At 35.0% G+C, this 24,064-nt stretch overlaps 2 protein-coding genes across 10 annotated transcripts in view; one reads left to right on the forward strand and one right to left on the reverse strand.

The window, feature by feature from the left end:
* The window catches only part of LOC140512596 (vertebrate ancient opsin-like), a 276,386-nt gene extending 256,440 nt beyond the window's left edge, over nt 1-19,946 (forward strand). Inside the window, exon 5 of the mRNA XM_072621791.1 lies at nt 13,219-19,946. Coding sequence (XP_072477892.1) covers nt 13,219-13,467 — 249 coding nt within the window. The 3' untranslated portion in view covers nt 13,468-19,946. The remainder of the gene's footprint in view (nt 1-13,218) is intronic.
* Nucleotides 1-24,064, reverse strand: part of ST6GAL2 (ST6 beta-galactoside alpha-2,6-sialyltransferase 2) — a 172,098-nt gene that overhangs the window by 53,753 nt on the left and 94,281 nt on the right. For 6 of the 9 annotated variants that reach the window (XM_072621783.1, XM_072621787.1, XM_072621784.1 and 3 more), the window contains exon 6: nt 4,726-11,813. The exons of the other annotated variants lie outside the window; for them this stretch is intronic. In XM_072621783.1, the coding sequence (XP_072477884.1) occupies nt 11,560-11,813 (254 nt within the window). In that variant the 3' untranslated portion in view covers nt 4,726-11,559. Of the gene's footprint in view, nt 1-4,725; nt 11,814-24,064 lie in introns of those variants that run through there. 9 annotated transcript variants of the gene reach the window in all.

A 24,064-nucleotide genomic window follows, 5' to 3' on the forward strand; every position in this document is an offset into this window, starting at 1 on the left:
AATTATGATATATGAATGTGAAAGAATACTATTGTGTTATAAGATATGGTGAAGGTGATAGTTTCAGAATACAGGCTAGGAAGACTTATATGAACTGATACAAACTGAAGTGGGCAGAACCAGAAGAGTAATCTTCAAAAGTTCATGTTTATGCAGCTCTAATTATTAGCAAGACAGCTTTATCCTCAATTGATATCACCCCTAGAGAGGGGTGCTGGAATGACCCAGGAGGGCAGTAGTAAGCTCTGGTGCAATCAGGAGGGGAGCATTGATTAAAAATAAAGGAGTGGTAGAAGCATAAGGAAAGAAAAGAAGATAAGAAAATTTTGCAGAACTGTTCATACATGTTTCATCTGTTGTGTAACAGAGTTAAAGTCATAGTGATTATGCTATTTTCCAAAGAAACATACAAAATGGAAGTTATAATGAATCAGTGGTCAAGTCTGCTGACAGGTCTTAACAAGCAAGTATTGTCAGGCAAGTGTGTAGTGTATTGTTGGGAAGTCCTGAATGCATCAGCAGGAATATATGTAATGACTTGTTTACACTATGATACTATATGGTTACAGGATGAAGTATTGCTTCATCAAAATTTCAATGCAGGAAAAGATTCAAAAATGTAAAATAAATTATTAAATTTAAGATGCACTTATATACATGTATGCAATATATATATGGAAATTACACAAATTTTTGAAAAATTATTAAAGGGTTAAAGAAAGTAGATTTCTAGGGCTGTACTAAGTAATTTTCTTTTTAAGGGGGCAGTAGGTCAAATAAGTTTGGGAATCTCTGATCCACATAGCAACAGTAATATTGTAAAGACAATCAATTGTGAAAGACTTAGTAAAGGTAGTCAACACAATGATCCCCACCATAATCCCAAAGGATTCATGATCAAGATTGCTAACCATACACTGATGGAAAACTGATGATTGGAGTGCAGACTGAAGCATATTTTCTTTTATTTTTCTTCTTTATTTCCTTCCTTCTTCCCTCCCTTCTTTTCTTTCCTTTCCTCTACTTTTTCTTTCCCTCTCTTTCTTTTTCTTCTTTCCTTCCTTCCTTCCTTCCTTCCTTCCTTCCTTCCTTCCTTCCTTCCTTCCTTCCTTCCTTCCTTCCTTTCTTTTTTCTTAGTTTTGTATGACTTTATGTGGGCATAGTATTTCTTGCCCTCTCAATGGGTGTGGGAGAGATTGGAGGGAGAGAAAGAATTTGGAACTGAACTGAAATTTGTATACATACATATATACACACGTGTGTGTGTGTGCAACACTTTATAGAATGGTCAAAAAAGGTAATTGAGAGATCCTTCTTATAAGGTTGAAAATGAGGTAAAGTGGGAGTTGGCAAAGCTATTGGCTTTGGAGTCCCAGTCTTTGCTCTGCAATTTCTCTTTCCCTCTACTACACTGGGGGCATGGTAGCCAGGAATGTCCTAGGGAGAGTGCTTTCTTTTATGCCCTACCTGACCTTTATCACTTTAGGTGAACCACTTCACTTCTCTGGGCCTCAGTTTTCTCATGTGTAAAATGAGCAATCTGGACAAGATCTCTTTAAGCTCTAAATCTATGGTCCAATGGTGAATTGTTTTTGGCTATAATTTTCCTCTTAAGTTCTGAGAGTTACCAAGGATATTATTAATAATGGGATTTGAATCTGCATTGGAGGAATTACCTATGATGACAAAATTGTAGATTTTTAAATATTTAAATATAAGTATGACTTACTATTATCTCCCTTGATATTTTTTAAGAGGAACTACTTTTCATAGTTGGTAGTATCTTATTGTGGAAAGCACTCAACTTGTCATCAGAGGACCTGGGATCAAACCCTAATACTTTTTTTTTGTACATGGTAATTTTAAAAGGAAATTTTTTCTGAACAAAATCACTATTTTTAGTAAATGAAAAGAAAGCTTTAATGGTTGAAAATTCTGTAAGATACAACCTTTGCTGTTTACACAAGAAGATGGATTGTGAAAGTACATCAATCCCTTTCATTCTTTTCAAGAGTCCTCTAAGAAATTTCTTTAAAAAAAGATTAATTTGCTTAGAATACTTTTCAATCCTCTATATAATCCAAATTTTGTTGAAAATATTTTGTTTTTACCCCTCCCATTGTGTTCTTTCACCCTGATGGTATTTTTGGACTGGAAAACTCATAAAGAATGCAAACCCTAGTTCTGCCACCCCCTTGTACAAACTTTGGAAAATCTCTTAACTTACCTGAGTCTGTTTCCTCATTGTTAGGAATTGAAGTAGATAAACTCCAAGGTTATGTCTAGCACTAAATCTATGACCTATGGTTTTAGTTCCACAAAACCTTGAGACATTTGTTAGGGTAGAGGGATAGGGAAACATTGCCAGTGAGCTAAATGAATGATAAAGGGATCAGGGTCATATCACAGAATGCATTGTCCTCCCCAGGAAAGTAAAGGGAATCTGAGTTGGAAGGTAGAAGAGGACAGAATAAATATTGAAGAGAAAGAGGTGCAGCCATTTTGTGGAAGGTGACATGTCAAATTTGACCAGATCCCATTAACTCAGGTTTATCTTCAAATCAGATAAGTTCTGGGTCCTGGCATCTGCAGATTTCAAAGTAGGTGATATCAAAGCAAGAATGAGAACAAGAATGAGAAAAACAGCTAGAGAGGCGACAGTGTAATGGAAGTAGAACTGGATTTTGTCAGAGGAGGAAGTGTGTTGCTATGGGAAAGGGATTGATTCTGGAGTCATAGATTCTGGGTTCAAATCCTGGCTTTGCCATTTACCATATGTATGACCTTAGTCACTGAAAATTCCTTGCTCTTGGTTTCTTCATCTGTAAAACAAAGCTCTCACCTCTAAGGTCCTTTCCAGCTCTGCACCTATGATCCTGTGGTGTATAGTCACCGTGACTTAACACCTATGAACAAGACACATGTGTGCATGTGTGTGTGTGTGTGTGTGTGTATTACAAGAACACATGAGATTTGGAAAAGTTGCTTTTCTCTGGACCTCAGTTTCATCTATAAAGTAAGAGAGTTGAATTATATTGTTTCCAACATGTTTTTCCAGCTCTCAGTCCTTTGATATTAGTCTTCCTATACCCTTGCTTTACAACTAGACTGAATTCCAGAGCATAAATTCAAAAAATTCATACAAATAAATTTAGATCCTTTCATCAAAAGTAATGTCTCCTGGCAAAACAATAACTAACCAAATGATTTAAAAATCTTCATTGAAACACTATCATTGGCCCAACTCAATTGTACATTCATTCCAGAAATACTGATCTTGAGAGTTTCTTGAACTTGGTACCTTCATCAAGTTTTGATGTGCCTAGAAATCAGGGTGTATGAGGTCTAGAAGTATCATGGACATCATTTCCTTTGCCCATTTTCATTTTTTAAAAAAAATTTCTTCCATTTTTGTCAATTCTCCTTTTGTTCCCTTTCCCCTTTCCATCTCTCTTTCTGCCTGACAGTGGTTCCTGTAGACCTTTTAAACACCTCTGGTGATGCTCAGAGATAAAGAGGTTATTCACCTATAGAGTGGCATATCAACTGTCCTTTGGTATTTTGAGTGTTGATGTGTGTTTTTCACTTATGGCATCTCTCACTCCCAGAGAGTTGAACTGGGTCATCTTCATTTTAATTATCTTGAAGAATGCAATCATATGTGGGGGAGGGGAAAGAAAAGTGAAGATAATTTGAAGTTTTCAGAAATGTTCTCTAATTTAGCACATCTGTCAAGAATGATTTATGTCCCTAGCATTCCCCAACTGTTCACATAAGTTATCATATCAAAAATTCTCAAGGCTCCCCCTCAAGAATTTCACATGCTAACCTGGAAAACATAAATGACAATTTTTTTTTTCCATATGAGTTTAATTAATGGATTTTCCTCACTCAAAGTGTTAAAATAGCAAAGCTAATTTGATTTTTGGAATGTTTCTAGGTCATTTGAATGTCAGTGGTCTTCCCTCTTGTGATTTATTTCCATTGCAAAATCTCAATAAAACTCAGTCAAGTACAATAACTTCATAATTTGGTATGGAATGGAGTCCATTTGTAACTAACTCAGTCTAGGTTCTTGGCTAGTAAAAATATGTTAAAACATTTTCCACCACTATTGCCTCCCATTTCCCCCAAGCTTTTTCCTGCTTGATTTTGCCTTTCAAGGACTCTCCTGCACATGTTAATTACCCAAAAACTAAAACAAAAAATCTCCTATTTCAGCTTCAACTATGAGGTATTTTGATATTCAGTTTCAGGTTTTTCACTACATGAATTTTAGGAATTTTTCTTCATAGACTACTTAAAGCTCTAATATCTTCCAAAGAACTCTTGGAATGAAGCCAACTTCTCTGATTTCTCTATCTTTTAATTCAATTTTATTTTAAGTTTATTCTTTCCCCCTACCGTCTACTCATTGAGAAAGCAAGAAAAATAAAAACACCTTGACAAATATGTACAGTCAAGTAAAAGTAATTTCTACATTGACCATTTCCAGAAAAATTGTTTCAATCCTGACCTAGTCCAATACCTTTCTACCTTTCCTATTCTCTCTCTACTCCTTGAAGGTGCGACTGCTAAGGATTCTCCAAGAATTAACTTTTCTTTCTTTTTTGCCTTCCTCTAATCAAGATATTTTGGGGTGAATAGATAAAAAACCTTTTCTTGGTTGTTGTTGCTGCATTAACATATATATTTGACACCACAAATTAAAGAAGAGATCTGTACTCCTAGACAAATGAAAACATGTTTTATTTACAAGAAAAAATCTGTACACTGTGCATACTTAAAAATATACAAAACCAAAATAGAAAATATCAAAGAGTTAAAATGTATACAAACACTGTTAAAATGTGACTCTTGGAAAACCTCAAGCTTTAATTAGTTTGGAGAGTACACATTTCATTTAAAAAATCATCATACAAAAAAACCCTCAAAGCTGTTAAAAAAGTACACTGGCTTCTATCTGAAGAATTGATGTGATAGAACAAAACAAGATGTGAGATGTGGTAATGGATGTAAAGTTTTTATACAACTAACCTATCAGGAACCTTTTTTTGTTTGAACTGATATCTGTAGAGATAAATTTTTTTCATGTAACCAATTCCATCCCATTAGCTTACAAAAAGGCATCCTGTTTTAAGGATTAAAATAGAGTAACCTGATGTCTGACAAGGCATTTAAACACTCATTACAGTGGTTAGCATTTAAATACTAATTATACACTTTAAAGCTGCTGTTGAAACGTTTCTATCCAGATTGCTCCATCATCACCAAAATTCATATCACTTCTCCCTCCCCCCTTCAAAAAAATCCCAACAAATGAATGACAATTATAATTTGATTCTTTTTTTTGTAACTGGAATCAGTGTGAATGGAAATTCTTAGTGTAAAAGGATTTCAGAAGTAGATCTACGGAAGAGAAAAGAAGGCAATATAAAAAGTGTGTAGATATGTGTGTACACAGTCATACAACTATATCTACATTCACATTTTTATAGAATGACAGAAATATCCAAGGTGATATTTAGATCCCACCAACCAAAGCCTAAAGAGGTATGTGTCAGACTGTTTTTTTATTAAAAGGTTTGACACAGTTGACAAAATAATTAAGAGACTTTATCTTCTTGAACTTACAGAAAAATACCTTCATTTACCTATAGGCTAATGCTTGAGTGGCAATATTAGAAAACCTGCATGACTTCACAATGGATACATGCAGAATATAGAAAACACATACCAGCTCTGGCACATTATTTACTCAATGTAGCTGCCTTGATTAATCATGCAACCATCAGGAAACCATCCACAAATATCAGAAAATAAGAATTTCACTTAATCAAGCAATCTGAACTAATAGATCAAAGGCAGGAGGCAACTTGGCAAAGCAGCAATCTTAAAGTAAAAAAGATCTGGGTTTGAGTCCTCCTTCTGACACCGAATTGCTGGGAGACCACACTCTCTGAGTACTCCAAGCAACTCAAATCACAGGTTCAAACCAATACATATGCTTACATATTTACCTATCCCTCTCCTCATTTCAGTCTTATAGTTTCTGTACTGCAGTCAAAATGGAAACACCAAGAATCTTCTTTGTATGTAAACCAGGGGGCTTTTGTACATTTGTAGTATGTGAAATCCATATGAAAGTTTTAAAAGTAATGTGAGTTTTTGATGGAACTACATTATGTGTAACATACATAAATTCTTCCATAAGCGCATCCAAATGAAGGCTCATCACAAAACAATGTTTTAAATTCTATATAATTCAAGAACTTGTCTTAATGGATCAGTCTACATAAGATTACTATCTAACCTTCCTTGCATTTCACATAACATTTGTTTTTGCTGCCCATGCTCACGCATGATATCAAACCAAAAGAGGGCATTTTAATAGAAGAAGGAAATCTGCTATAGCAAAATACTTCCTTGATGTGTAGGGGAAGTATTTTTTTTTATTGACATGAATGGCATTGAAAAGAAGCAGCATGCCAGCAGGAAAATTAGATTTTGTTGAAATACATTACGTTAAAAAAAAAAAAAAGACTGAGGGTTTGTTTACTTAATTCTATGAGAGTTTGGTTTTCTGTTTTTGGAAGGGCTATAATCCAGAAAGTCTGGCTAGATGATTTGGCTACAAAGAACCATCACTAGGACAATCCAAATTTACAAAGTCTTTTGGGTGGTAAGAACAGTAAGAGAAAAGTCATTCTTAAAGTGTAAAAATGATGAGCAAATATTGAACATGATGAGTACCTCAAATATTAGTCAGATTGTTAGAGTATTAGATCAGTTGCTATTCAGTTGTTTCAGTTGTGCCTGACCCTTTCTGTCTCCATTTAGATTTTCTTGGTAAAGATACTGGAGTGGTTTGCCATTTCCTTCTCCAGTTCATTTTATAGATGAGGAAACTGAGGCAAAGAGGGTTAAGTGACTTGCCCAAGGTCACACAGATAATAAGTGTCTGAGTCTAGATTTGAACTCAGGAAGATGGGTTTTCCTGACTCCAGGCTTGGCACACTATCCATTGTGCCATCTAGCTGACATTATAACAAATACTTTTGTGTTTTGCCAAACTGATGAAATTAATAAACACTGCTCAGCTAAATTGTATCTTGAAATTCTAATTGACCTTGTTTTCTATTATTTTTAAAATAAGGGTTACTTAAACTGGGGTCTCTGAACTTGGATGGGGAAGAAATATTTCTTAATTTTCATTAACCTTTGGTTTCCTTTTTAGTGCTATGTATTTTATTTGTTTCATATATTTAAGAACATTCTGAAAAGGGGACTGTAGGTTTTTCACCAGGTTGCAAAAGGGTTCATGACATAAGAAAAGGTTAAGAACCCCAGAATTATTGGGATAATTTAGATATCTTAAGGCAAAGAGGGTATTCCTGATACGTGGTCACACTTAGACCTACTTGGTTTACACTTACTCTTGATATTAACATTCAATTTCTATTTAATATGACCTATGACATTGTTTTCTTTGAAGTCTTAGGATAATATTGTAAAGAAGATGTATATGTTTTTTTTTTCTATATGAGTGGGGAAAGGGAGTACTGCTTTTGTTAAATAAACTAGAGCCACATTGCTAACAATTTTACAGTTTCTCCTCTAGTTCTGGCCAGTGTGACTAGTGTATGCTGTTTAGTGGAAACAAATCGCAAAGTATTAAAGTATTACGGGATCTGGCTCGGCTTCCTTTGTTGAAGGGGAAGGAACATGGGAGCCAGTGCCAGAGAAGAATTAAATAAGTACCGTGTACTTATGTCCATCTCTAAGTAGAAAGACCATATTGTGCAACTTTTCATTAAAAGTACTAAATGGATTTCTTCAACATGTGGCAAAGACAAGGAGAATTGCCAATCTGGGTAATACTAGAGTTACTCATTATGTTTAATACAGACATACTTGGCTATACACTGGAGACCTGAATGATTCAACAATTGAAATCTGAGCATATTCAGCCAAATTTCTACTGAAATACACAGGATATTTTGGGAATGGTCGACAAAGATTGGTTCCTAACTGTTTTTAAAATCAAATGTCCTGAAAATCTAATATTTCACATTAAATGCTTTGTTATATTGCAGAGTGTTTTTTCTTCCTTTTTCCAATGACTTAGAAGATAATTTTAAAGAAGAATTAATGAAAAAAATGTTAAGATTAAGTGACACTTCTAAATTCTCTTTGGGGCTTATGAATGTGAATTTGATCTATTTAGTCAAATTCTTCTTGATGAAACGTTTGTCCTGGGTAATCATGATGCCCAAAAGAGGCAAGTCAACAAGCATTTGCACCTATCATGTGCCAGGCACTGTACTAAGGCAATGTAGCATAGTGATTTAGAGGTTAGTCAAAACTTTAGAGGTTAGTCCTATCTCTGACATAGACTAGCCAGGCGACATGGGCAGCCCACAGGTGACTCTCTAAGTCTTCAAGTTATAGAGTTGTTGATTTACATTATTGGAAAAAAAGTTCCAAACCAGAAGTTCCCAAGACTAATAAAATGATAGCTCTAGGCAAAAAAAAAACAAATGTCCATAAGAATCCAGGAGCAACATAATGTAAGAAGGCAAAATCAATGAGATTAATTTAACAAACAGGAACATGTAAGAATACCAAATGGCCCAAACAAAACAAAATAAATCACCTTCACTCTGGAAATGCAGCCATCACTTAGATTAGAGTGTCCACTATGTTCACTGAACCTCCATGGTCATATCTCTGTGCAAAATGAGTCCATTGTACTTATGCTTAAGTCAATTTTTAAAAAATCCATAGCAGTAGATTTTCCTACTCCCCTCAATCTCAGTGTCCTTTAAGCCAAAACGCTCCCTGACCCAAAACTTGTTGGTTTAAATTTTATTAAAGGCAATTAGTAAATAACAGGGGTAGTCTGCTACTCAGCTAGCTTTCTGCTGAATAACTTCACTAAGCAAAGAGGTGTTATCATTAATCATCCTTTTTGCTGAATTTAGTTATGATATACTATGGACAAATCAATCCCATGAAAGGCCTGAATGCTTTCTACCAACTCACCTGAAACTCAGACACTTGCCCAACAGAATGCTTTTAATTAAACTAATTACCACCACTGCTAAGGTGAAATCTGAGGGATGATTTGCAGATACATGAGGCTATCAAATGGATAAGGCTATTTAAGGTGTATTACCCACATGACTTTAAATTTGCCTGCTAAAGCTGATGTAGCTATTTCCTAAGTGAAACATATCATCTTTTTCTATGTTATGATAATATATAACATTGATCTAATCACTTTAAAGTTTTGCAGAACCTTGTATAATTAACCTATCTGAGCATACCCTGAGGTAGCTACGTATTTTATTAATACTTCCAATTTATGGGTAAATAATGTGAGGTTTATTAGACTGAAGTGTTTGTCTTAGGCTGACCAACTGTAAATGGTGGAGATGGAATTTGTGAACAAATTCCTCTTCATTCCAAGACCAGAACTCCTATAACTATACAAAACTGTTCCTTAATGGTGATCACATTTGAATGGGGGGGGGGTGGTGGAGAGGGAATCCCCAAAATGAATTACTGGCACTTTAAATGAAAATTTCCCTGTTCAAATTTAAGAATTTATTTTGTTGTGGAAGAACAATGTGTTCTTATTGTTTCAGATCTGACTCAATGACTCTGTCACGTTGTTGAAATAAAATGTGTCCACTGAAACTGAGTCTGGCTTCCCTAACATTAGCCTATAGGAAAAGTCAGTTGAAAGTCAATGCATATCGCAGGAGGCTGGCTAGGAGCATGGAATGACTGGCAAAAATCTTGTGAGAACTTTAAGTACTAAGGTGGAGAACAGTCTTTATATGCAAATGACACAGTTGCTCTGTGCTCCAGTCCCTCTATGCAACAGATAGGTCAGACTCAGAGGTTATCAGCCCAAGTGAAGAAATAAAGCAAATATTGCCTTCTTCACTTGTCTGTCTGAATATAATTGTCAGCATGGAAAACTAACTGCAAATGATCTATAGAGCAGAACCTTGGTTATAGCAGTTAAGACATATGTCTGAGTGAAGCAACTTCCATATGTAATTCAATTGTATTTAGATCCCACTAGGTTTTTCTACATTTTATTCTTTGATATTTCTCCTATTCCTGTAAGAAAATATTGCAATAAAACAAACTCCATACAGTAAAGTGGATATTAACTTTTTCTTGCACAGAAGTTGCTTTGGAGACCTGCCTTATTTCATATTTTTTGAGGTTTATTTTACTTGGTTTTAGAAATTCAACTATGTAGCCACAGAGCAAAAAAAGCTGGGTGATAAAAGGGACCAGAGATTAGTAGAGGCATGAGAATGCCTGACATAACACATGACTACTTCTGCTAGTTAAAGGGAAAAAATCTGCTTAAATGAGAATTCAATAATTGGTAAAAAGAGCTAGGACTTTTTTGGGGAGAGGGGGGTGGAGAAAGAAGGGGAAGCATGTATGGAATAATTGTGTTGTGTTTCCTTGAGGTTTATATGCATAAGACCTTGTGATCATTTATGGGTGGTAGTGGTCGAATTCTGTTGTTTAAGACGAACATTAATGAGTATATTAGGAAGAGATTAAGCTGGCTTGCATTTGAGAAATTAGACATTCTCTAACCGATCCCAAACTGCTTGCCACTTGCACAAGCCTATTTCTTAAAGATCAATATTCTCCCAGTAATAGTCACCAAGGATTGCATGTATGTCATGGAAAATGAAAATTACCAACAAACCAAAAGGCAATTGAAAACATGGCATGAATATAAGCAGGTTACAGAATGTCCCTAATGATGAACTGTATTAAATAAATGACATAGAAGATTACCCAGGACTGGGTAAAAAGGTGAGCTACCTGGAGAAAAAAATAGTTTCCTGTTGTTCACAAGATGCTAATAACAAAGCAAAAAGAAAAAAAAAATTATGATAAAGGTCTCCAGAGAGGGATATATCCTCTATGGAGAATTTTTTTTTTAAAGAATGGGTAAGAGTAACACAGGATGAGGTATGCATCTGTGTAACTGGAGGAAGCAACCCCACTGATGATATTAAAAAGTCTCACATCATTAATTTCTGTGTATAACCATTTCCCAATATCAGTTATATTTAAAAAATATATGATTGAAATGAACCTAAAAATGAGCATGTGTGGTTTGGGAAAGGATAAACATTTTCTGACATGTTACACCCACAGAAATACATTGATTTTTCTTTCTAGCTACACCATTTTGTACCTTTCTTGACCTAAGCTTTACTGTTAATATATTTCTTTAACTATTTGCAAAGCAGTAATAAATATTCAATGGCTTAGGAAGGGAAGATTCCTCATGCCTACTTCTAAATTACAGTTTAAAGACTCAAGACTATATTGGTCTAAAATATATCTTCAAGTATTCTTTTGTTGTGTAGAGTACAACAGTAGTACCTTATTGCACATCATTTCTGGCGAATCTTTTTTTTATTCTTTCTTTTCTCCTTTCTTTTCCTTCCTTCTTTCCTTCCCTCCTTCCTTCCTTTCTCTTTTTCTTTCTTTCTAAGAATTTGGAAACTAATCAGGTGCAGGGCAGCTGATAGCTCTAAACCCTGGTAGGATCACTTTCCCCTTTCGGTACAGGTCATCCCGGATGCCTTGGTTCATCCTCTGTACCAGGAGCTTCTCATAGAGGAGGGGATGGTAGGCCCCCAGAGTGCAGGCTGCATCATAGTATAGTTCATGATAGTGGCAGAGGTCGGTTTGTCGTACAGATGGAATATATTCATAGACGTGCACTTCTCTGCACAGAGACATCATGATAAGTATTCCTGAAAGGGAAAGAAAATAATCAGATCCATTTTTATTTAGGGGTGCTTGGGTTGGTAAGGATTTTAAGATTGGCAAGAAACCCTTTCTAGCAGATCAGAGGTTGAGAGCTGGAAGTAACTTAAGAGATTATTTGCTCCCATCTCTTCATTTTACAGTTGAGGAAACTGAGGTCTGGAAAGATGAATTGCCTAATAGATTCTGAGATTTAGAGTTGCATAGGACCCCAGAAGTCATCTACTGCAAATACCTCATGTTACAAATGAGGAAAATGTTGCCCATAGAGGGAAAGTGACCTTAGGATCATAAAAAGATATCCATTTTTACATAATAATGAATAAAGAACTGGAAGACATCTCATACCATCTAGTCCAGTCTCCTAATAGTAACAGATAAGGTAACATAAGATTAGAGGAATTAAGTTCACACAGGTATTAAGCGAGGGAGGCAGGATTTAAATTCAGGGCATTGGTCTTTCCACTGTACAGCTCTCAATAGTACTTCATCACCTCAATACTATCACAATGATTACTTCTAGTATGTGATTTAAACGCAACTGGTGTATGATTCTACAATTAAATACTAGGAGAGGTCCATGCTAGTAAATGGGAATCTTAGACCCAAGACAAATCGTGTTATAGCTAAGATTAAGACATGGCTATTGATTCTACCACTACAGGATAGTTCACATTTATCTTTCTGTCACTCACATGCCCACCACTCTGGCTCAGGTCTTCATCGCCTTTTGTCTAGACTGTTGTAATAGCCTTCTTACTGGTCACCCTGGATTCATTCTCTTCCCTCTCCAATTCATCTTCTAAATAGCTAGCAATTTGATATTCCTAAAGCATAAATCTAACCATATCACTCCCTTGCTCAAGAAGGTCCAGTGAATCCCCATTGCTTCCAGGATAAAATACAAATTTCCATTTGGTTTTAACAAAGAGCTTGACAGTCTAATCCCAATCTACCTTTCTGGGTTGTCTGACTTGTTACTTCCTATGCATGAAATTCCATCTGCTATCTCTATGCTCCATGCCTAGAATGAGTCTCTCTTCCTCTCTGCCTCATACAATCCTAGTCTTCCTTTAGGAAGTCTTTTCTTATTCCTTGGCCCCTTGCCAGAGCAAGTTTCTAGCACCCTCTCTGCTAGAAATTCCTTTTTATTAGCTTTTTACATACTTAGCAGGTACATGCTGTTTCCCACAAAGAACACAAGTTCTTTGGGGCACGTGTTTTGTTTTTGCTTTTATCCACAGAACCTAGTACAGAGTCTGGCACATAGTAGGCATCTAATTAATATGTACTGAATTGAATTGAATTATAAAAGAGAGTGCAGCAGTTCAAATCATTATGCATTTCATCTTTTCCTATATTTCTGTCCGTGTTTTTTTCTTCTCCTTTCAGTTTTACAAGTGTTTCCTCATCCTCTTCCACTGCCAACCTGCTTCATCTGCCTCTGATGCTTCATTGTGCCCTTCTAAGATGACAGTGATTCAACTGGGTCAAAGAAAGGACAAGGAAGTTCCATGTGCCATTCAAGACCTTCCTGAAGTCAGCAAAAAGCAGCTGTGCCTCCTGAGCCCAGAGTCCAATGTGGCCCCATCCTCAGGACACCCGCAAGAGAAGATGGAGGAGAAGCCTTTGTCTGAATAATTTATTTCTCTTGCTCCATTCAAATAGCCTCAATTCATATTGACAGTATCGATAACCCACATGCTGTTCTCTCAACTGGAAAAGTTTGTTTCAGTTTTTGTTCTTTTGGTTAAAAGATCACTGAAAAATACAAGTATTTTTGTTCATTAGTGATGATGAGTTTACTCCTGTGATGAACAGGTGAAATTTTGTCTCTAAAGAAGTTACTGTTCTTGTTTGTCTTTTGTTTTTGAAGACGACCAATGACATCATGGAGGCGATGTCTTGACTTGAGCAAGAATTGGATTTCAGTGAGGTTGAGCTGTGCAAAGTCTTCAGCCTCACTCTTTCCTCCAGAATCATTGGAGTCTAGTGGCAAGACAAAGGTCAAAATAAGTGGCAATGGCCCAAAGAAGCAGGGAGTTTCCTAATTTTTTCTGTTAGAATTCTGCTTAATGGAACATGGTGATTTGACTATTAACACAGGAGGCGATTCTGAGTTGCACAAACTGAAATTAACCATCGTACCTCTTCCAGGTGGGCCCCTCACAGAAGCAGTCATTAACGAGTGAGAAGAGAAGGTGGTCTCATTGAGAACACTGAGCAATTTTTTTTCTGGAGGGCCTGGGAAGAAATATCAACCTGTCTTTTGCTTAGTAAAAGGGAATTGTTTTGTTTGTCAGACCTGAGATTTCTTCAATGTAAGAAATTCAGTGGGAAAACTCCCTTTACTAGTACAGTTTTTAGCAACTAGCCTGCAACTTACAGCCATAGAGAGTTGCTGGGGGCTAATGAGAAGTCAAATGGCTTATCCAGGTTCACATGGAGGGTATGTATCAAAAGAAGGATATAGACACAGGTTTTCCTGATTCTAAGATTAGCTCTTTATCCACTACTCTGCTTGGTCTCACCTAATATAAGCATGATAGTAAATTAAGGGAATTTTGGAAGGTTCTATGTATAATTCAAGACAGATGATACCATGAGAGAATTATTTACAGACTGTCTTACACTACTTGCTAGATATTGTGCATAGGGGGAAAAAATCAAACTAAAAATATCACTTAAGGTGAACTTTGGATCAGTTACAAACCATTAAGACACAAAATTGATTGGGCAGACTTAGTCTGGGCAGCTAGGTGATTCAGTGGATAGAGTGTTGGGTCTGAAGTTGGGGAGGCTCAGCTTCCTGAGTTCAAATCTGGCCTCAGACACTTACTAGTTGTGGGACCCTGTGGAGGTCACTTAATCTTGTTTGCCTCAGTTTTCTCATCTGTAAAATGAGCAGGAGAAAAAAATAGCAAACCAAGCCAGTATCATTGGTAAGAAAACCCCAAATGTGGTTGTGAAAATATGATTGAAACGACTAGACAATAACAAGACTTATTCTAAAATGTATTTTTCTCATACTTGGCATTGTGACTTATAGAAGAAAGTTTCAGAACTAGTGCTGATTGTATTGTTTTACTTCAGACCTGCAAATTCAGTGTTGGAGGTAGCATGGTACAGGTGCAGGGAAACAAAAACTACATTTGAAATCAGAGGATCAGAGGTCAAATCCTAGTTATGTCATTTACTACCTGGGTGACCTTGGCCAAGTCATTTAAATTCCTCGGATGTCACATTTTCCTTATCTGTATGTACAATAAGGGAGATGGATAATAGGTCCTTTGAAATCCCTTCTATCGCTATAACCCTGAATTACTTTGTGTGTGGGGACAGAAACTTGAAGAAATCCCGTGTTTCTTGAAGAAAATAAATTTGCTTTGGATAGGCTCTGTCATATTGAAAAAAAATAGTAGGAATAATTACTATCAAATGAATTTATGTTTATGGAAAGAAATTATGAATATTTAGCAATCACATGGAAATCCAGAGATGAAAATGAAACTAAAATGCTTCATAAACATCTAAAAATTAAACTTTTCCACTGAGATTTGACATATGGCGTATAGTGGTGAGTGTAAGAGGCATTAGAAAAGTTATAGTTTTAAGTTAAAGTCAGGGATGGCTTTTCTGGAGAACACTGCCTTTAAAAACATCACACTTTAGAGAAAAAAATATCAAAAGCAGGCTGATGACAAAATACACAATCTTTGTCTTTGTCTCAGTGTTATGAAAATTAAGAACCTCAACAGACTTGAATTTTCTCATCTATAAATATCATAAACTACAATTATTCCTTCCACATTGTTTGGTGGTGGATTATGGGGTTCTGGCATGGTACCCCCATCTGGAAAATCTGTATAATTTTTTGGCCCTCACTTCATACTGGATAAGAAGTCTGAATTTTTCTTTTTACTTTATGGAGTGTTTACAGTACCTTATTATAAAATTTTGGATTTTGATGTATGTAGGTCAATGTTATGTAAAAAATATGAAAAAGAAATAAAAAAATACAAAATAAATATGAAAATTAAAAGTGCTGGAGGAGGTAGTAAACATGCAGAACCATGCCCCTAGAGATGGGAGTGGTGGAAGTGCAGTCACTTGCAGATTGGTGGCAATTTCTTATACCAACCTACTGTATATTGAAAGTGTTATGGGGAAAGCTACTATGTAGAAGGGATAAATATATACTGACTGATCCCCAATAGGGTGGTATAGGAATTAGCAGTGATAAGGTAATGAATAAGCATAAAAATACAAAATGGAAGAACTGGCTATTATGAAATAATTTTTCTCCTATCTGTCCAGCAGAAGGCTTTTGATACAGACAGCAGTTCAGCATCTATTCATGCCCCCAAAATCTGAATATACAAATGATGTTTTCCTCTCTCCTTCCCAGTAGGTCCTCCATGATTTTGAAAATGGATGCCATTTTGTACTGTGCTATTCGATTAAGGAGAAAAATAGTCTTTAACGAACTTCTATGAAAATGTTTTGTTTACCAAGTAATCAAGTTTAGTTTCCTGAAGTTTTCAATACTGATAAAAGCCTAAGCCCTTTAGATGCTGAATAGGGCTTTTGGCAGATAGAACAATTTAGAAGTTTCTGGGTATGGTTTCAAATTGATCCAATGGGTAGAGTCATGCTTTGGGGATCTGGCAAGCTGTTGAAAACCTTTAAATAGAATTAAATTAATGTTAAGTTTCTAATGCAGCCAATTTGTATGAATGAATCCATACTAGAGATTCTACTGAAAGAAAGAAATGTGTTAATTTCTTCTGGGCAATTTTAATGACTCAAGAGGATTTCATTTGCCAAAATGTGTCTTGTGAATAGTGCATGATGCCTGTTCTTAGCAGACTAATTAAAAAAAAAAAGCATCTAGACTAGTTATAATAAAGTGTTTTACAATGAGTATAAAAGGTGCTTTTATCAAAGAGCATAAAATAGTGGAAGATAATTCAAAAGGTAAGTGAAACATCTCGCTCCCTTCTGACATTAAAAATATTTTCTTTGACTTATTACTTAATTTTTTATTGATCACTTAAAATTCACAAATAGATGCACTCACACAATTTCTATGAACTAAACTATGTTTAGATTACCTGTTGTATGTGCACATATATGTTCATATATAGTACAAAATGCAAATATAAGTGCACATGTGTTTACATGGACGTATACAAGTATATTTATATAGACATATGCATGTATATACATATTTGCATACATGCACACACAATAAATCAATGTATCATGAGGTTACATATAGTACAAGAAAGCCAGACACTAAAATATAATATATTTCTAGGAAGTTATGTCCCCTTGTAAAAAGTGAAGTGGAAAACTGAGGGAATTATCTGGACAATTCAGGTTGATACCAACATTTTCAGATCAGTTGTTCAGACGTTTACAGCAAACTGTTTGACCTGAACTGTCCAAATATCACTAAATCTAATTCAGACTAATGGGCGGGTAATCATAACTGAATTACACAATTGCTTTAAGGAAGCCAGAGAGCTCCTTTGGGATCTGTTTAAAATGTTCAGATAGGACTGGTGCTAATTAGATATTAATTCAATAGATGAAAATGACTGCTTCTAAAATGTGTGAAAATAATTTATTCTAGAAGGGTCTAAAGAATTTCTTTTCAATCTTGCTTATAAATTTAAATTATTTTGAGAAGCCTCCCTCAACACCTACAAAAATGGGGCAAGAGTAACCTTTTGAATCATGTTAAAATGATTAAGCATTCTGAGTTTGTGGAGTTTGAATTGGAGGCTTTACTATAAGAAAAGCAGTTCTCCATTTCACTGGGATTGTATAGAAACGTGTTACTTCCACAGACTGTAATACCTTAGCCATTTAACCAGCAGGTGTAACTGTGATTTTACAGGTCTGTTCCTGTTGTAAAAGTTATCTCACTTTCTGCCAGCACATTACTTAAAGGGTTATCTGAAGCTATGAAAAAAAGTGTTGAATATATGTGATCTGCTATGCTATGATGAATACATTTTGGTCATATATATTATAGATATAAATTCAAACATAATATAAATATCCAGAAATGCTCTCAAATCAAGTCTACTGCCATTTGCCAGGCACAGTGAGAAGCATGGGAGATACAAAGAAAGTCTAAAAAAATAGTCCCTGCTATCAACAAGCTCACAATCTAGGAAGAAAGGAAGGAAGCAAGAAGGAAATAAACCCATGTCCTAGGCAGGACAAAATAGAAATAAATAGAGAGTATCTAAAAGAACAACGCAAAATATTTGTGTGAATAAGTGGGATTGATACAGCATGAGGAAGAACAGGGTGGTAGAAAGATTTCTGGCATTAGACACAGAAGATTTGGGTTCAGATCCTAATTCTGTGACTTGCTATACCATCTGTATGACCTTGGGCAAATTACTGAACATCTCTGGGTCTAAGGTTCTTCATTATCAAATGAGTGGATTGAATGAGATGTCCGCTCTAATTATCTATAGTGCTATAATTATCTTGGATGTGCCTGAAGCTCAAAGAAAATTCTGTCCTAATTAATGTCATATATTGAAAGAGCTCTAGATTTAGAGTCATGAAGATCTAGGCTGATATCCTGGTTTGGCCACTTGCTACCTGCTTGACCTTGGACAAGTAATTAACCTCTCTGGACTTTGGTTTCCTCATCTGTAAAAAAGAGAAGGTTAGCCTAAGTGACCTCTGTGGTTGCTTTCAGCTATAAATCCTATGATCCTATCATACCTTGGAAGAACTATTTCCTCTTATCTATTTTACATAGCATTGAAAAACACAGAATGGAGAGGAGGTAGGTCGTGTTTCAGAATTTCTTCAAGGGCAAAGTACTAAGAAAAGTTGATGTCTTTACCCAAAAATATGTATAATTAAAAGAGGATTGATTATGCAACTTTAACTTGGTTCATTGAAAACTGTTAGTAGAATATTTTTTTTAAATTCTCCCAATATGTAATAGAATCATACATTAATATAGCAAAGGCCTTTGAAAGGAAGCTTCAGGTTAATTGAGTATTATATTCTTTGATTGCAAGTCATATACAAGATCCATCCCTTACCTCAAAACGCAAAATGCTTTTAACCAAGTCATCGTAATTATGATGTATTTTGTAAAGCTACAAATATAAATGTTAAGTGGCTTATAAAGTGTTTTAATGTTTGGAGTTTCAAGTGATATATGAGAATATTAAAATCCATAATGTGGAATAAAGTGGAAAGATAAAATCATATGGCTTGCATTTTTAAGTATGTATTCTTCTGACTGTATTAAATGACGTTAAAGTTTAATATTCAACAACCATCTATAGGCAAAGCAAAATGAATATATACCAGTTCTTGCCCACAAGGGCCTTACATTTTCACCAGCAAATAATATTTATCTATCTACCTACCTACGTACCTGTCTATTCATACACATACACACACACATACACACACACACATGTAAAAACAGTAGAATAATATGATTAATGAATGATAAAAATCATGTAATTTGAGGACAGACTGAGCGCTAACAATTGGGAAACTCAGAGGTTTCCTAGAGAATGTGGTACCTTCATAGAGGATATCACAGAATCTCTGAATTCTAGAACTATTATATGAAACCATTTTCAATTCAACCTACCTAATAATGAAGATCTATTCTTGTAGATATTTTCATATGACCTCTGCAATAACTCTACCCTATAGCCAGAATATTCTCTCTCCTCTTTTCCATCTCTTAGAATCCTTGACTTCCTTCAAAATTCACTTCAAACTACCTTCTGCAGGAGACCTTTCCTCTAGCTGGTAATGCTTTCCCCATTAAAAATAGCTTCTATCTACTTGGTTTATGTTTTGCATTTGCCTAGTACATACATGCTGTCTCCCCCATTAAAATATAAGTTCCTTGAGAGCCAGACCTGTTTTAGCTTTTTCTTTATGTTGCTAGCACTCAGTATAATGCATAGTGCATAGTAAGTGCTTAATAAATGCTAATTGATTTACTGACTGATAGGAAAGAGTCAAGATTGGAGATAATGGGGGAGACATTATGTAGAATGAACCTAATATCTAAATATATAAATTGGTGGGGCTGGTTTGATTTCTATCACTTACTAAAGGAGTGTAGTTAGTGACAAACTGAATCAGCAGTCAATTTAGTCTCCTTCTTAAGAAAGATTTGACTATCAAAATCAAATCTGAAAAAAGGGCTTTAAAATAAATTATTTTCTATCCTCAACCAAAGACACAACACAAATTACCTTATGCTGCCAAAAAGTCAAAGGACAGGAGACCCAAGTAAGGATGACAGGAGAAAAGATTATGTCATCAATAAAACCAGTCATTCCAAAAAGAGGCCTAGTAGAGTGCATAAAGCAAAGGAACAATTCTTAATAAGCTTAAATGAGTCATTTTTTTTTTTTGGATGACACCATGCAAATTCTATAGACAAACTATTTCTTTCCTGGTCTGATTCCAGTGGGACAAAATAGTCCAAGTAAAAAATGCTACTATGCAGAAAAAAATATTGAAAGCATTTGCTCACTCTTTTGAAGAAAAGTACTTTGGTCTATGTGGTGTTATGTTTGGCATTATACAAAAGAAATTAAAATGTCATTGTCTTTTCCTTTGGTTATCGTCTAAGATGAACAATTCTAACACATACATATGTATGTATGTATATATACAGAAATGTATACACACACACACACACACATATATATATATGTATATATATATATATATATATATATATATATATATATATATATATATATACATCTTCATATGTGTATGAAAATGGTTCCCAATTCATGAATAAATGTTACACTTGCAGGGTACTGGCTCACCCATACTTGTGCCGTACTTTGCTACAAACTCTCTTTTCTGAAAGATATGGAGACCTGCGAAATATGGATGTGATCTTTTATATAAAGGTAGATAGTGTGGTTAAGATAGAAATAGAAGAAGGAGTTCTAAAAAAACAAGCGAAGCTTTTGCACAACCACTGTGTTGAGAAGTGAAGCTATGGAAGAAGCTGGAGGACTACCTGTCAAATATATTTACTGAAGTGATGCCTATATTGGTTGGGAAGTTAGTTTGGATAACTTTAAAAACCCTTTTGAATCTAATATTCCATAATGCTAAACTGTGAAAAGGAATCAACAGGCATTTATTAAGTGTTCACTATGTGAAAAGTAGATAGATAACCTGTCTGTGTATTTGTGCGGGGTTGAGGAGTAGAGGGCAGCCTTCAACTTAGCACATAATTCCTTTCTTTTCCCCATTTCACTAAGCTACAAAGGCTGAAACTGTACTCTTCTAAAATATAAATACTTCTGTAGTAGTAATTAAATGAAGGATATCAATCACTCAAACAATCCTTAGTTTAATGATTCTTTTGCTTTCCTTCTGATATTTGGCTGAGTTTAATTAACTGAATTTCAATTCAATTCATCAAACATTTATTAGGTGTCTATAATGTGCAAGGTCCTATGAATAGAGAGACAAAAAATGAATCCATCCTTCAAGAAACTTACATTCTAGTGAAGTAATGCAATTTGTATGTAAAGGAAAGATGTATGGATAACATTTGAAAGAGACAAAATGGGAGGAAAAGAGGATTGAATTAGAGATTTTCAAGATAACATGAATGTGGACGTTGGGGACAATTGAGAGAGGGGTCAATTGAGAAGGGACTGCTAGAATTTGGAAGACAGAGTATACAAAAGGAGAACTGAAAGTGCTAAATACATATTTTCCCTTTTTGACATTTTGTAGGGACCTGCACCTTTACCCAGGATGCTGAAAAGACATTTTCTCTTCCAGGAGCCACTTCCCTCTTCTTCCTCATGATTCCATGGCCCCAAATTCCAGAAGAACTCAGATTATTATTATAATTATTAGCATATAACATATTAAGTTTTTTGGAATTACTTATTAATCTTGTCATAACTTATAGTATTACTTTGATGGGAAATTTTTTTCCAAATTCCAAACAACTGATATATGAAGCAACTTTCAGGAGAAAATATAATTTGTAAGTCAAAAACTGACTATATAATGGAGACACAGATGAATGAACAAAAACCTAATTTGAGCCAAAGATGTGTGGAAGGCTGAAGTGTTCTTCTTGTACTGTATTAGAAAAGATAAATAGACTCACATTTCATAAATTATCTCATACAGGCATGCACATACAATTAGAAAGAAGTTTGCTCACATTGACTTATTATAAGCCTGAACCTTATATTAATTATGAGAAGCAAAGCCCAAAGAAAATTACCATAGCCCTCATTTCTAAGGATAAAAATCTTCTTCAGACACTAGCTAGAGCAAAAAGTTTAGAGGATGAAGCCTCTGAAGCACACTAATCTGTCTAAAAGGCCTTTTGGTTGAGTCTTGCTCAGTAACTGACTTTGGAATTAAGGATGTCTTGAAAATGAGGATGTTGAATGACAAAAAATCAATATCTTTTTCAGCATGACCTCAGAACACAGAAAGGACATTTGTAGGATTCTTTTTTGTAACAGAAGAAAGACACATATTGATTTATTTTCATTTTTGATGTCAAATAAATTGAGATGTAGGTAAAGATAGGTTATTTTCCAGAGAAGGACATCAGATAAGTTGAACAATGAGTTCCATCTATTTTTAAGCATATTTTTGAGGAAGAGTAAAGGGGTAATAGAAACTGAAATAAGAGTTGAAAAGGATATTCAAAATGAATGAACTGTAACTTTAACAAATAATTTCTGAGAGAAAAAACAGAAAGATGATTCAGCATTGATTTGGAAAGCAATGGACTTGACTAAACTAGGAAGGGTCAGTACAAAGGAAAACTTTCAGTTAAAAAAGTTGGTCTTTATTTTAAGACAGTACAGGGAAAGAAAAAGGATGAATAAGGTCACAGAAGGGCACAGCTTCTTTGTGGTATGATTTCTTAAGCATAGGTTGGTTATAATGTGATGTATTCACATTTAACTAAAAAAGAGGTTAAAGGAATCACTTTAGAGTTTCATTGTCTCCAGTCATGAAAATCAAGAGAATGGCCTCAAAGAATAAAAGAGAAAATGTACCTCCCTCCCTTCCTTGTAGAAGGGAATGACTATGGGCATGGGACATTGTATACACTCTCAAATTCTATTAATATGTTGGTGAGTTTTGCTGAACTGTCTTTTCTCTCTCTATCTTTTTTTGTCCTTTGTTATAATGGTAGGCTCTCTGGGAGGGGAGGGAAATGCATTTGGAAGTGATGATTAGCCATTCTCCAATATATTTATGGTCAAAAGATGTAAAGAGGCAGTTTTCAAAAGAAAATAACAAGCTATCAATTATCATATGAATAAATGATCTAAATCACAATGAGGAAAATTAAAATTAAAATAGCTCTGAGTTCCTACTTCATTACAATTAATTTGGCAGAGCTGAGGGAAAAAAAAACAAACCTAATTTCAGGGAAGCAATTTGGCATTCTGCCCAAAAAGGTCACTAGGTTATCATTCTCTTTCACTCAGCAATATCACCCTAGATATGTGCCCTAAAAAGATCAAAGAAAGAGAGGAAAGACCTGAAATATAAAAATATTCATAGCATTTCACAACAAAAATTAGAAGCTGGATGGCACCCATCAGTAAAGAAATAGCTGAACAAATTACAGACTATGAATATAATGGAAAATTATTTTGCTCAATAAGAAATAACTCAAGGAATGATTTCAGAAAAACTTGTGAAGACTTTTATGAACTTATGCAGATGGAAGTGTGCAGAACCAAGAGAACAATTTAAACAGTGATTACAACATTGTAAAGAAAAGCAATTTTGAAAGACTTAAGAATTCTGATTAATGCAATGAACAAACATAACTCCAGAGGACCAATGGCGAAGTAGACTTTCATCTCTTGGGAAAGAGATGGAGCAGATATACAGAATGAGACATACATTGCAGGATATGACCAATGTGTGGAGTTGTTCATTTTTAACAAGGGAGGGCTTTAAAACATAAGAAAACAGGGAATGGGAGTAGGAACTGAAGACCAGTGATGGCAATAACAAATTGAAAGAAAAGAAAAAATGTCAATGAATCATCTAAAGAATGAACGGAAGGAATGGTAGGGACATTTGGAGGAAGACATGGAGAAGCAGAACAGAACTGAGATTTAATGTGCTGAATTTATAATATATTTTAACAATAAAATAGGCTATACCTAGTGAAGATTTGTGGTTTCACTTA

Source organism: Notamacropus eugenii, chromosome 6, assembly GCF_028372415.1.
Source record: "Notamacropus eugenii isolate mMacEug1 chromosome 6, mMacEug1.pri_v2, whole genome shotgun sequence".
Taxonomy (NCBI): domain Eukaryota; kingdom Metazoa; phylum Chordata; class Mammalia; order Diprotodontia; family Macropodidae; genus Notamacropus; species Notamacropus eugenii.